The sequence below is a fragment of the Pteropus medius genome, unplaced genomic scaffold (assembly GCF_902729225.1).
Source record: "Pteropus medius unplaced genomic scaffold, Ma_sr-lr_union100, whole genome shotgun sequence".
Classification (NCBI taxonomy): domain Eukaryota; kingdom Metazoa; phylum Chordata; class Mammalia; order Chiroptera; family Pteropodidae; genus Pteropus; species Pteropus medius.
In genome coordinates this window covers 226,549-240,778 of record NW_024341288.1, presented here as the reverse complement: position 1 = coordinate 240,778, position 14,230 = coordinate 226,549, and the positions used below count along the sequence as shown (strand labels likewise).

Here is a 14,230-nt window from a genome sequence, read left to right as displayed (position 1 = left end):
CTTCAAATCTGCAACTGCCCTTTAATGAACAAGTTTCTGCCAGTTTTTCAGGGGACAAAACTGAAGTCTCAAAGTAGGAAGTAGCTTGATGAAAGCTTCCCGACCGGCCAGTGAGGTGTAGTCTGCATTCCAACCTGCTCGCATGTTCACTGATTGAAGCAACTCAACTCAGGATTAGTGGCTCATCTGACTTGACTTTGAGGTAGGAGAAACTTTTCTGCAGCCTGGGGACCTCAGTACATGTGCAGCACTTAGATCAAAGGAAAATGGAGTAAAATCCCATAGCCCAGTAGGAAGATTTTCTCCTCCTAAGAAAACTCTAGAAAGGGAACCCCCAGCTAAATAGGGGGTTCACTATCAGCCATTCCAGCAGCCATTAAACAGCTTCTCTGGAGGAACTGTTTATGTGTGGGTCAGGCTGCTCTGGCTCCCATTGAAGCTCATGGGAGGGGCAGCCACCCACTGGGGACCCTGTGTTAGGCCTTTCTTTCCAATCTGGGCCTCAGTTTCCCCATTGGGACAGTGAGATTGTCACCAGATGAGGCCACAGATGGTTCTGGTGGCCTTTTGATAACACTCCAACTTTCTCCTGAACACTCTGGACCCATATTCCTAACTGGCAGCAAAGACAGTTGTCAGGAGCTGAGGAGTAGCCTCTCTAGACCCTCTCACAGCTCCCCACCCCAGCCTTGGGCCCTGGCATGAGAGAGCTGAGGTTAGTGCAGGGGTGCATAAGAGCCAGCCTCTGGAGCCCGGCAGCCCAGGATCAGAATCTCATCTCTGCTGACTCACAGGAGTGACAGCAACTTGGCTGACCCTGGAGAACACCCATGGGCTCCTTGCTAGGCTGACACCAGGGCTGAAGGCAGGGGTGCCCACCCATGCGTGAGGCTTTTGCTCAGGCTTTATTCACCCTGCTCTCCTGGGTCAGGAGGAGGAAGCACCAGTCCACCATGTGACCTAGGCCAGGGTCTTCACCGGCTCTGAGCCTGTTTTCTGTAAAACGGCTTGCTGATGGGATTAAGAATGACACATCTACCATAGTTCCAAATGAAGAGCAGCCTCAATTGTGATTTACCATTGATAGAGGATTGTCATCTGGGTAAGGATGCCTCATTGGTTGATCCAGGGCAGCTCTGCCCTCCAGGCCCATGAAGGAAGACTCCACAGGACTCCCTAAAGATGGGTCAAGTGACTGCAGGCAGAGGTGGGGATCTCCTAGCCCAGGTGATGTCAGCCCCACCTGTGCCAGTCCCACTCTTGGCAAGAAGGAATCATTCCTGGGGAATTCTGATCACGCTGCCCCAGGCTTCCCTGGGCCAGGGGCAGTTTAAAAGCAGCTAAGGATGGGCAAGGGCTTTGGGACCCAAGGTCACACCAGGACTCACCAACCCCCCTCCCCTTAGCAGCTCTAAGTCGCTCTACCTTGTGTTCAGGATGCTGCACCCTTCTGTCTGGAGTGGCTGTTACTTCAGTCCCTTTTGACAATCGCATGTTCCCCCCATAGTGAGTTTTGGGGTGTCGGTGGGTGATTTTTTCAGTTCTCTAGGTTTGCTTCCAGGAAGGCTTTCTGGTGTAATTTAATGTATTTTTTAAGTTTTACCGATACAATTGACACAATAAAGCCTCACAAACCCTCTCCCCATGCTTTCGGAACCCCCAACAGAAGGAAACCAGGGACCCCCTGGTAGAATATGGAATGGGCATTTGAACCCAAGTCTGTCAGCTGTACTCCCTCCCAGAGGCTACTCTGGGTGAGTCAAAACAATAGGGCCACCCAAGCTGACCTGCGCTGAGATTCCATGACAGTCATTTCACACCCAGCCCACCTCTTTCTCTGTGGAGGTATCACTACTGTGGGTATGAACTTGGCCCACTCTAGAAGCCTGCATTCAGGTGGCGCCTGAAGAGAAGCCCTGTATAGCGACCCAGCTAGAGGCCGGGCCCACCAGGACACCATCGAAGGCCAGACAGGCCCAGGGCCACCAGATCTTACCACGAACCCAACAAAACTAGAAGCTGGAATTTTTTTGTGAATTTTTGCACCTTTAAAATACCGGCTCAATTTTTTACAACTTTTTCGTTGGGGTTAAAATAAACAATCTGAGGAAAAATGCACATTGCAAAGAAGGAAGGACTGCATAAAGCTGGCCAGAAGGCCTTTGTAGACACGTAAGCATTTCTCCATGACGGGCTCTGACTCATTGTCCCAAAGCTCCGGGGAGGAGAGGATGTAGTCCCACCAAGGCCGCTGGCCCAGGCTCTGCGTCCCCAACCCTCCCTTCTCTCCCTGGCCTTTGTCCGCTGCTCCGACCCCGACTGGCGCGATGCTCCTTGCCCTTACTGCCCCCAGGTCCCTCCAAGTGCAGCCGGTCTTCAGGCTTTTGAAACTTCAGAGCACCAGTATACAAAGTCAATGCCTCTCCTTCAGAGAAGTGGGGAAAGAGCTATGCCACCCGCAACGGGGACCTGGGGGTAGGGGAACCCAGGCCAAGGGGCCCTGGCCACTGAGCGCCCCTTCCGCCCAAAAGAGTCGTTGCGCCCCGGCTCCACGTCCTCCACATTCCCCAGCCGTTCCCCCACGCCTCTGCGCAAGGGAGCCGGTTCCCATTCTGTGGCAACCCGCCTTGGACAGGCCTCCCTAAGGCCAGAGACCAGGTACCAACGCCAAGTTGGGGCCTGCTGCCCTGCGCGTTCTGAGGCGGCGCCGAGGACCCGCGCGGGCGGCGACGGCAAGAGGCGCCACGGGGGAGGGGCGAGGGTGGGGCGGGCGAGCCGACTGCGGAGACGCAGCGGCGCGCGGGGCGGTGCAGAACCTTCTCAGCGCGGCGCGGCGCGGCGCGCAGCGGAGCGGCAGTGTGTGCCCAGCCCAGTGTGGGCTGGGGCCGAGACTGGGCCGGGGCCGAGCCGGAGCCGAGCCCGGAGCCGAGCCCGGAGTCGGGCCGCGGATCCGGGGCGGGCGGAGAGCAGCCATGGCGCCGCGCAGGGCCGCGGCCCGAGCCGCTGCAGGCGGTCTAGGCGCGGAGTAGCGAGGCCGGGCCGGAGAACGGGCGGCGGAGGAGGCAGCTGCGCCGCGCCCCCCGCCCTCGCAGGCCCCGCGCCCCGCTCCTCGGCTGCCGGCAATGGTGACACATGTGGCGGCGGCGCGCCGGCGGCAGGATCATGGTTGAGCGCGCCAGCAAGTTCGTGCTGGTGGTGGCGGGCTCGGCGTGCTTCATGCTCATCCTGTACCAGTACGCGGGCCCAGGACTCAGCCTAGGCGCGCCCGGCGGCCGCGCGCCGCCGGACGATCTGGACCTCTTCCCCACGCCTGACCCACACTACGAGAAGAAATATTACTTCCCGGTGCGCGAGCTGGAGCGCTCCCTGCGTTTCGACATGAAGGGCGACGACGTGATTGTCTTCCTGCACATACAGAAGACCGGCGGCACTACTTTCGGCCGCCACCTCGTGCAGAACGTGCGCCTGGAGGTGCCCTGCGATTGCCGGCCCGGCCAGAAGAAGTGCACCTGTTATCGGCCCAACCGCCGCGAGACTTGGCTATTCTCCCGTTTCTCTACGGGTTGGAGCTGTGGGCTTCATGCCGACTGGACGGAGCTTACCAACTGCGTGCCCGGCGTGCTGGACCGGCGCGACCCCGCCGCGCTGCGCACTCCCAGGTGAGGCCCGCCCACTAAGCGGCTACATCGTCGGGACCAGAGCGCGGGCCCCAGTTTGCGTTGGCTCCCTGGGCCATGGCCCGGGGGACGGTACTGGGCCCCCTCTCCCTCTGTGTTCTTCTCTCTGCCTTCTGGGGGCCCCCACTAGCCACAGCCCTTTTGAACCTCCTCCCGCTTGTCGGGCGCCAGAGGCCCTCAGTTTGCTGCGGCCGCTGTCACTCTGCAGTTTTATCTCGCTCTCCCCCTCTTGCTCCTTGCCTAATTTTCCCCACCTATCGCCGCAGGGCTGCGCAATGCCTAGGCTTCCACCGGTCATCGCCCAACGGCTTACGGGGCCAGTGTAAAATTGGGCCGGCCCTAGCTATAGGCCCAGGCTGGCCATGGGTCGTCGAGTGGGAAAGTGGGTTCCTGTGCGTGTGTAGCGCACCTGGGGTGTTCGCTTTCCTGCGTCTCATACCCGAAGAGGAAGTGGGGAGTAGGGTGCCTCTTCCCTGCACCTGTAGGGGCCCCAGCCCGCCAGCCAGCCTGCCTTAAGGTGGCTGGGGAGGAGCTCCCAGCTAAAGGGGTTGGCTCCGCCTGCCCGAATATGCAGGTAGAACAAAGGCCCGAGTGTGACATGAGGCTGGCGGCAGGGAGGAGGCAGAGCTTCCTGCTCTCTGAGTCGGGCCAGAACCAGGTGCGAGCTTTCTCTGAAAGGAACAAAAGCTGGCCAACAGCCAGGTTGGGGGGAGCTGAACTGGTCTGGAGTACCTGTGCAGCCAGACACCTTTCCCGTGGTGTCTCCCCTTTAGGGAGAGTGCACAGATTATTGTAGAGGTTGTGGGTACAGGGCTGACCTGGGGAGGTGGGGCACTCTCCTGGGATGCACTTCACAGCCAGAACTCTGTGGCAGTGCTGGGTTTTTCAGTGGTTAAAATTGGGATTCTTTTGCTCCTCTTGGTGTTGGTGCCCTGTGGGGCCTTCTCCCCAGAATGTCTGAGCTGGAAAGGGAAAGGAATGAAGTCTTCTTGCTAGCTTTTTGTTTACCTTCCATATTTGCCTTAGGACTGCATTCCCAGACTGGCTGGGTCAGGACCTGTGTGTCTATGTAGTCATGTTATCTGCACTTTGTCAGGAAGGTGCAGGGTCTCTGGTGAGTTTGGGAGATGAAAGTTGGGCATCTGGCCAGTCCAGAGGCGGAGCAACGTCCATTGCTCTCCCTGCTTGCCCTTCGGGCGGTTATCTGTGGTATTTCCCAGACTCAGGAAATTGGGGCCCTAGAGCTGGTGGGGCGGGGGATGTCTTCCCACTTTTCCTTGTCTTTGTGTTGTCCCACCTTATCCCCAAGACAGCAGTTCCTAGCCTGAGAGGTGATGTTCCCAGTCTCTAAAGGCCTCAGGGCTTTCAGATCTGCCTGTTCAAGCGCCTGTCCAGGGCCCTTGAAGCATTGCTTCTTGCCCACACTTAGCCTGCTCTGTGTGATTGTGCTTTTCCAGGGTAACACCCACTCCTCCACCCCCTGTCTCCCGTGGTCCAGCCACTTTGTGCTAGACTTAGCTTGGCTTGAGGACTTGCAGCCACTCACCCAGCAGGGCTGTAGGCCCCCAGAACTGGGCACTGCCCAAGCGAAATTGGCCCAGGTAGACACCTCCATGCCTAGGGGAGTAGGTGTTGGGGACATTGTCCTGTCTGCCAGAGGGAATTAGCATACATGAAAGCCCCTTTAGGGAGTGTGCATAACCTGTTTTAGGGGCTGCCACAAGGCCTGAGTCAAGCTTGCCCTGTAGATATGGCCTCAGCCCTCCTTTGCAACCAGGACACTTCCTGCAGCCCCTCCTCTTGAGATTGATTTTCCCTTTGGATGACTAGGGCGAAAGGCTCTTCGTCTACCTTTTCTGGAGTTTGTCCATCAGAACAGGAAGCCAGCCACCCTCACTGACAGAAGTGGGAGGATCAGGTGGAGCTGATTGGTACCCTCCCCTCCTTTCCCCTGGTACTACACTAGGGAGGCCTCAGTGCCCCACCCTAGGGTGGATGTGTGTTGCAAGAATGGAAAATGCCATGCCTGGTCAGCCAGATGCCTCTTGCTGCAGTGGGCTACCAGCTCCCCACAGCCCCCACTCCTGGCTTATAAGCTGCTGAGCTCAGAAGCCGCAGCCCTGGTGAAGGGGTTTCCAGGGTCCTTAGGAGGCCCTTGCTCAGCCTTCCACTCTGGGATCCTTCTGTGCCACCAAGCAGGTGACAGAACGTTGCCATACAAGTTGTTCTCCTCCCCCTCCTCTCTTTTTATTTCTGTTCCAGGCACCAGGTAGATTGCTTTTTCAATTAGTTTTCTCGAGAGGCCATGGTAATCTTTGTTCTGTGCGTTTACGAGCCATCTGCACTGAGGTTCACCTGCCAAGTGATCCCCTAGTCTATAGAAGTCGGGGTGCAATTCTCCCATCTGTGTAGGGACCCAGCACCTCTCACGGGACAGTGGCAGTGCCCGGCCTCTGTAGGGTGCCTGGGACTGGTAGTGCCTGGTTTCATGAGTCTCAGATGTCACCCTCGCTTTCCTTCCAGCAGGGCCTAGTCCCTGTGGGTGTCGGAGCGGCCCCTGACTGGTGAACTAAGGAAGGGTGGCCCTGCCTCCGAAAGTTGCCCTGATGGGGCCCTTTGGAGTCTGGGCCTCAGATGAGGACCGTTTTTTTTGTCCTCTCTGGTCCCAGGGCTAAGCACATTGCAGGCCTTGGACAGATGCCTTTCTGCTATGAGGGGCACTTCTAGAACCTCTCCACCAAGCCTCTCCCAGCTCCTTGTGCCAGTGTCTGTGGTGTTTTGAGGCCTAGCAGAAGTGAATCTTGTGCGGGAAGTGAGAGATAATAAGCTGCATCTTTCGTCGCATGGGTCAGCCTGGGTCATTCTGAGCTGGGCATGTGTCGAGGTGACCAATAGAGATGGACAGGTTTTCAGTGCCTTCCTGGAATATGCTTTAGAGCTTCCAGCAGCTCTTAGTACTCCCTGACTTGGAAGAGAAGAACAGGTGGGTGAGCAAAGCATTGGCAGGTTACTGTTTTGTCCTGTGTCTGCCAAAGGCGCTGCCACACCTGCTGGCATCAGCCAGGAGAGCTCATAAGGCCCCCAGGAAGGAGTGGCCTCAAAGAGATGTGTTTGCCCATGGGCAGCAGGCAGGTAACTGTTGCCAAGGGCCACTTTGGTTAGTGTCTCAGCACTCCCGCATCACCTCATAGGGTTGGATTGGTGCTCCCAAGGGCAAGAACGTCTCTCCTTCTTCTTCCGATGTGCCCGAAGGATACGGAAGACCAGTCATGGTCTTGCCTGGGTTGCCCTGGAAATGCCTTTGAAATCATATAGGCTTTGTTTGGAACCAGTAAAGGCATTCGGAACCTAAATGTGGCTTCTGGACCACCTTTAGGGGTCCTAGGCTCTGCCATATCCTCTCTGTGGCATCACCCCCCTGGAGCCCCTGGTAGACTCCCAGCATCTGTGATATTGCCTTCCAAAGACTGCCTCCTACAAGGAGCCAAGAAGCCTTAGCATCAATAGAATGTGCCCTCTCGGTCCTGCAGCCCCCTCTCTGGTCACGTGTCCTCCCTCCACCATCCTAAAGTCCTCTCTGGTTCCAGAAATGTGCCTGTGCTGCCCTCTGCCCACCTTGCCCTCATCTCTTCTTATTGCTCTACAGGCTGTGCCTCTCCCTTCAGCCTCAGCCCTGCTGCCCTGTACTCCAGGAAGCCTTCCTCGCCAGGGCTCTGTTGCCTTAAGTGCCCTTGGCTCTTCTCCATCCTGGCATGTCCATAGCATGCTGGCCCTAGCCAGATGCCAAGTGGGTGCTGCCCACATGTCAGCACCAACAAGAACATTCCCCTCCTGGACCTGCTGCCTCTCCAGGAGCTGCGTTTAGCTGGTTTTCCCTAGATAAGTCAGGTTTAGGGAGTCAACCCTGCGTTTGCAGTGTGGCTGTCCAGAGAATCTTGGGGCTCTTCAGTGGGCCCGACAGGGTTGAGGCAGACTTAGATTGGAATAGTTCTGTGATGGTTTTTTCTGCAGCACTCAGCAGTTTCCAGCATGCCTTCACGATCATTTTCTTAAGTGCCATCAAGAGATAAAACCTACATTTGCCTGCAGTGGAGCAGATGTCACTCAGATCATATGACTGGGACCAACGAACAGGGCCTTGCCAGTTAAAGGACGTGATTGGGGTGTCACCATGGCCTGAATCACCCAGAGAGTGCTTGGGTTAAGACAAAAAGAATCTGAGATCAAGATATTGAGAATTAGATTTTCGTTTTAAAACAAAAAACAAAAACCTTTTTAAGCAAATGCATGAGAACTTTCTTTTTAAGCAGACTTTAAATTGGCTTACTGAAAATCATTTTAAATGTTGTTCTAGCTTGTGAAATTACCAGGCTCTGTAACTCATGTTGTCCAGAAGCACCACAAGACAGGAGACCAGGGCTTCCTGTCCTTGTAGGCACTTCACTCATGAAACCCAGGGCCAGGTGGGGTGGGTTGGACCACTGTGCTGTGGCACCGGCTCTGGTCAGGGGGCTTGTTTACTTCTGGATCAGAAAGGCTTTCCCTGTGGGCACAGCTCCCACCCCTAGGGCCCAGGGGGGCAATGAAGCCCCTTCAATAGAGGTTTCTTTCTTGGTGGGAGGTCTGAGAGGTTTGGCAGCTGCGCTTGTAGAGTGGCAGGCCGATGGTGGGGGCCTGACTTTGTTGTCCATAGGGGGACACATAGAGGGACACTCTTTCACATCTCTTTTTGTTGTAAAGTAACGATTGTAAAGGTAATTGAGAGCAAAGTATAAAAGTCGCTCTATTCTCCATGCATACTTTTTTCTGTAATTGAAACCATAATATAAATTCTCCATAAATGTTGTTCCTTGTCATTAAAAATATAATACTCTAAGGGCTGAGATGAACCCCTTATGGGTGCCGCATCATTGCTTTTCCCTGTCTTTAAGAGTGCAGATGCTCGTCTCTGGGTCCTATACGGTGCTGCACTAGACATCCTTGTTTTTATTTTGCATAGCTCTGATTGCCTTAGAAATTCCTAGGAGTGGAATTTCCGAGTTGAGTGGTCTGAATGTTTAAATATTCCCCATATGAATGTTAAATTACTTTTCAGAACTTCTATACCTATAATATTGCCACCTGTGGTACTCGAGTCCCCATCTCAACAGCACCCTTTGGTACTGAATATTAAAAGGGTTTACTTTTCTAAATCAACACAATGTATCTGTGTGGTTTTTATTGAAACCTGACAAGTACACCATGGGGATAGACCATCACTTCAGGAGTTTTGGGAGGGGCCGTGCCTAGTCACCCCAAATGCCAGCTGGTCTTGTTACAGAGAGTGAAGTGCAGCTCTCCCATCTGAAGTATGGTGAGAGGTGACGGGCCTGTGAGGGGAGCCTATGTTCAGAGAGAGGAGGTTTGGCAGCTGCGCTTGTAGAGTGGCAGGCCGATGGTGGGGGCCTGACTTTGTTGTCCATAGGGGGACACATAGAGGGACACTCTTTCACATCTCTTTTTGTTGTAAAGTAACGATTGTAAAGGTAATTGAGAGCAAAGTATAAAAGTCGCTCTATTCTCCATGCATACTTTTTTTCTGTAATTGAAACCATAATATAAATTCTCCATAAATGTTGTTCACAGGAGGGAGGCAAGTCCCAGCCTATTTTGTGAGCTCTCTCTCCACAGACCAGGTAAATCACATCCTGGCCTGAATTACACAACCCTTCCAACAGGGCCAGGTGGCAGGGCTGGCAGCTGCGTGACCCTATTGTGAACATGTTTTCTGAGACCTTTTCTTAGTGGTTACTTATAACCACATGGACACACCACAGGAGAGTGCAGGCAGGAGGCTGGCTCTTGTTCCTTGAGTGCTTAGTAGGTACTCAGAATGGGTCATCTCATTTGGTTCCCCATTTTTCACACGAAAGTCAGGGCCCAGAAAAGTTGGAGAACTTGCAGAGTCCTTCAGCCTGGAGAGCCAGGAGCTGGCATTCAGATGTCTGTCCTGAAGCCCTTGTGCTTGCCCAGCCCTCGGCTGCAAACTCCACCACCCCACACCTGGGAGACTGTCAGTAGGAAAGAACAGTAGCCCAGCCATTGGGGAAGAGCAGGCTCAGCATGTGTGGGCTTCTGAGACCCAAGGCAGACAAGGACAATTTCATGGGCAGACTGTGTCGTTCAGTTTACTGGAAAACATCCAGCAGCCTTCGCTGGAGTACCAGCAAGACCTTAACCGGGCCACATCCTCTTGGCTCTAGGAAGGTACCTAAGTGAGTTTTGCTGATGACGTCAGCACTGCTGGCAGCTTAGACCATCATGGCAGCATTTCGGGACTTTTACAGCAGGGCCAGTACCTTCCACTGCCTCTCCTGTACATTAGGGTCACGCAGCTGCCAGCCCTGCCACCTGGCCCTGTTGGAAGGGTTGTGTAATTCAGGCCAGGATGTGATTTACCTGGTCTGTGGAGAGAGAGCTCACAAAATAGGCTGGGACTTGCCTCCCTCCTGTGAACATGTTTTCTGAGACCTTTTCTTAGTGGTTACTTATAACCACATGGACATTTCTCATTGGCAGCCCTGTTCTCCTTTTCCTCATACCTTGGGCTCACTTGCCAGCACTCACAGGTGAGGAGACATATTTGCAAGAAGGTTTTCACCTCACAAGACTTGTTCGTGCCTCTTTCAGAACTCAGTTGGCTCTTTTCCCATTAAGTTATTGCTGTCTATTTTGGTTTTTCTTTTTTGTTGTTATTGGAGGGGGAGGGAGATGTTAGGCAGAAAAAAATGTGCTAAGTTTGGTCAGGGCCACAGGGGATGAGGTACTGCCACAGCCACAAAAACTCAGGCATGTGAGTAGTGACAGCAGGAGGTATCACCTGTAGCATCTAAGGGCCTAGAAGAAGCTGCCTCTACACAGGTTTTTGCAGGATGAATAGAAATAAAGATAGGAAGCAGTGCTCTGGAACCAGTGTTAGATTTCAGGCATATCCTCTGAGACACACAGCCAGTCAGGGACAAATGGGAGCAAAAGTGGGCAGTGGGACGGTGTGAGTAGAGAAGGGCTTCCCCAAAGGGGCAGACAGAGGCCTAGGCATTGGTGTTGCGTCTGCCCCTGAATACAGGCCCATCACTTTCTGGTTGTGATACTTGATCTATGTTCCTCCCTGGGTAAAATGCCCCCTTCTACTGTGGCATTGTCCCAAGTCCCTATTTAACGGGGCCTGTTATTTTGGAATAGTGTTGCATGCACATACCCACACAGCAAAGAGAGTTAAAATGCTGATTTCAGACTGCCTGACCTGGGGTGGACACTGTCAGTACATCAGGGTCAGCCAAGCAGGTGGAGGGAGGTGGCTGTCCAGCTGCCGAAGACCATACACATCCTACCCAAGCCTTGGCTTGGGCCTGAGACCTGTTTTCCCTAATGGAAGAACGGAAACCATCCAGGGCAGCCTTTCTCTACCACTGCCACCAGCTGCCTGGCCAGGTTCCCAACCAGCTAAGGATGTGCAGGTACCACCACCCACTGCCTAACTGGCTGGCAGCCTTTCCCTGCAGTGCTGCCTGGTGGCACTCCTCTTGAGGTGGCCTCCAGGGTAGCTGGACTGTTTAGAGCCCTACCCCTACCCAGCTGTTGGTCTGTTTATTTACTCAGCCAAGCACCCTGGATCTGGGGCCTCAGCTCACCAAGGGCCACCTACAAGGACTGAGTTCCACAAGGTCATTGCAAGGCTCTTGGGCCCTCTCTGTGCAGATGGGACGCTGGCTTCAGCGAGGGCTGAGATGTGTGGGGGCTCAGCCCCTGAGTTCCTTCTGGATAGCCTAGGCAGCGCTCTGGGCCTCAGCAGGCTGGCTAGGAAGTGGAGGAAAGAGGAGCCTTCTGGGCAGACTCTCTTTTTACCTTGTCTGGAGCCAGGGGTCTCATGGGCACAGGGAAACTCTTTGAGCCTCAGTCCCCATCTCTAAAATGGGGATGTGGAGTTTGTCATTTGGTTCTATAGTGGAACCAGTGACTTGTTACCCATGCCCACCTGTGACTTTGTGGTCCCTCTCCAGCCCCAGTTTGTGTTCATGTCTTGTCAGAGCTGTGGCCACTTGTAACCCTTTAGAATTCTGCAGTGCAGAGGTAGAACACAGGCCTCATTGCCCAGGAGTGAGGCCCAAGGCTTCATCTACAAAGCAGGCTGTCAGCGGCTTCCCATAGCAATGCGGGAGGCTAGCTATGGTGGTAGGGGATGGGACCTGGCATGGGAGCAGAGTTGAGGGGCACTCAGTAAGAAACAGGCGGCTCTCTGATGGATGGCCTGTGAGAGCTGCATGTGAGCAGCGCAGCTGCCCCAGTTTGTTTACTTGGTGAACGTTAAGTGGCCCAACAAGGGCATCAGAGCAAATCAGTAATTGTCTGGAAAGACAGGAACTAGAGAGGTCAAAACTCTGGAGTTGTTTATAAAGTTATAGAATTAAGAGGATCAGTGGCTGTGGGGCCCAATCCATTGGTTACAGCAGGAGCCGGGGACCCCGGTATCTCAGAAAACTGCCAGGTCCCTCTGTGCTGGCCTGATTCCCCAGACAGGCTAGTCTGGGCTGCAGCCCTGGCTCCACACCTGGGTACACTCAGCTCTCTCAGCCTCTTTTTCCTTACTTGCCTTGTGGGAGGATTTGGTGTCCAGTCTGCCCCTCAATACAGCTCCTGATACTTCTGTCCATCCTCTGCAACAAAGTAAGGATGGCGGTGGTCCATGGGCAGCCTGGCAGCGAGGAAGCCACCTGGAAGAAAACAGCCCACATCAGATGGGAGAGCAAGAGCAGCAGGCAGCCAGGGCCTTCCTCAAAGCCAGGAAGCTCGTGACTGTACAATAGAGCAAGGGTTGGGGCAATAGAGCAAGGGTTGGGGCCCAGGCTTAGAGCCAGACCACCTGGGTAGGATCCTGATTCTGCTACTCACAAACTGTGACTTATGTGCCACAGATCCCCATATGTAAAATGGGCATACTGACTTGGAATTGTGCTTGGTGCTGAAGACTCTTTTTTTTTTTTTTTTTACCAGAAGCTGCAATGCATCCCCTCTCTCTGGGAACAGGGAAGGGCCCTTCAGAGCCAGCTAGAAGTTTGGCTCCTGACCATACTCTGAATTGATCTACTCAAGGGCCAGCAGGGCACTTCCCACAAAGCAGCTGCATCCCAGGCAGCTAGGGCATGTTGTCTGGAACATCCACCAAGCATCGCTGGCCTTTCCACATGACAGCCAGAGATGTGCCACACTTCAACTGTGGGCGTCTCCTTCTCACCCCCGCTATAGCATGGGGAACCATCCTGTTCCTTCCTATCTGTGCCCACTCAACAAAAGGGCTTGGCTGTGTTTGCTTCCTAGATCTCTGGAAAGCCCCTGTCCCCTGGCCAGCAGCTCAGATGACAGGGGCAATGTAATCATAGCCTGTGGGGATGTACAAGTTGGCCCTGGTGTCTGTGGCCTGTGGTGGCAGCAGCTTGCTCACCTGTCCTTCTGATAACTCTCAATACTCAACCATGGGGAGCTCAATGGCAAAGGGAAGAAGAGGTAAAAATGTGGGTGACTCTGGCTGTGCACAGAGAGGCCTGCCTGGCCAAATCCCAAGGCCTTACAGAAACCTAGGGATGAGGTTCTTCCCCTCCCTAAACCCCTCTCTGCACCAGGCCTGGGCTGTGGTCACCCATCTGTGAGCGTTGACAGGTATGAGTTGGCAGGCTCATGTTTTCACTTGCCATGACTGATTGCCTTGATCTCTGTTGCCAGTACTTCTGCCCCCACTGCAGGGTCAGAGCTTAGCCTAGGGCGTAGAGGAAGCCTGCTGTGGCCTCCCCTCTCCCACCTCCCCCATCACAACTATCTGTGCTGTGTGTTTTCTCTGCAGACATGTGTATCCCTTAAACAGTACACAGCACTGTTTGGATGTTATTCACTTTCTAGAACCTGCATCAGACTGTACTTGATCTTCTGTAACTTGCTTTCTTCCCTCAGCCTTGTCATTGAGATTTATCCATATTGGTCCATGACATGCATATCTAATTCGTTGACTGATGGATTTAATATCAAATTTTTCTAGACTCGTCTCTTTTTTTTCTTGTGCTTTGTTCTGAGAGCAGACGGGAGGAGTATTTCACAGACCAGGTGACGATGACTGGGCTTGCCCCTCTTTTTCATACCTAGCAGTGGGTTGGAGGGTGGGCGGTCCATCCTCAGCTCTGCTGGACAGGACCAGTGCTCTCCGGACTGGTTCCTCTAACACCCTCACACCATGCCTGACGTTCCCCACCATTTGGCCTGTCAGACGTTGTCATTTTTGCCAGGCCAGTAGCCCACTTTTTCCGTGATAGGATAAGACAGGCATTCTATTGTGTGGTTACTGGCCCCTGAGGTTTCCTCCCCAGCATTTAGCTGTTGGTGTCTCTGGGCTGCTTTCTCCCCTGAAGTTCTACAGATGATGAGGCCAGGCACCTTCCAACTATCCTTCCACACTGTACGTGGTCTGGGCATGTGGTTTACCAGAGCCTGTACCCTTGGGGATTGGGGAGCCAGCACATCCTTGTCCT

General features: G+C 54.1%; 1 protein-coding gene across 1 annotated transcript in view; it reads left to right on the top strand.

Moving 5' to 3' along the window:
* The first annotated feature begins 2,818 nt into the window (after positions 1-2,818).
* HS6ST1 (heparan sulfate 6-O-sulfotransferase 1) overlaps positions 2,819-14,230 on the top strand; it is a 50,968-nt gene continuing 39,556 nt past the window's right edge. The window contains exon 1 of the mRNA XM_039850272.1: positions 2,819-3,659. Within this exon, the coding sequence (XP_039706206.1) occupies positions 3,133-3,659 (527 nt within the window). The 5' untranslated portion in view covers positions 2,819-3,132. The remainder of the gene's footprint in view (positions 3,660-14,230) is intronic.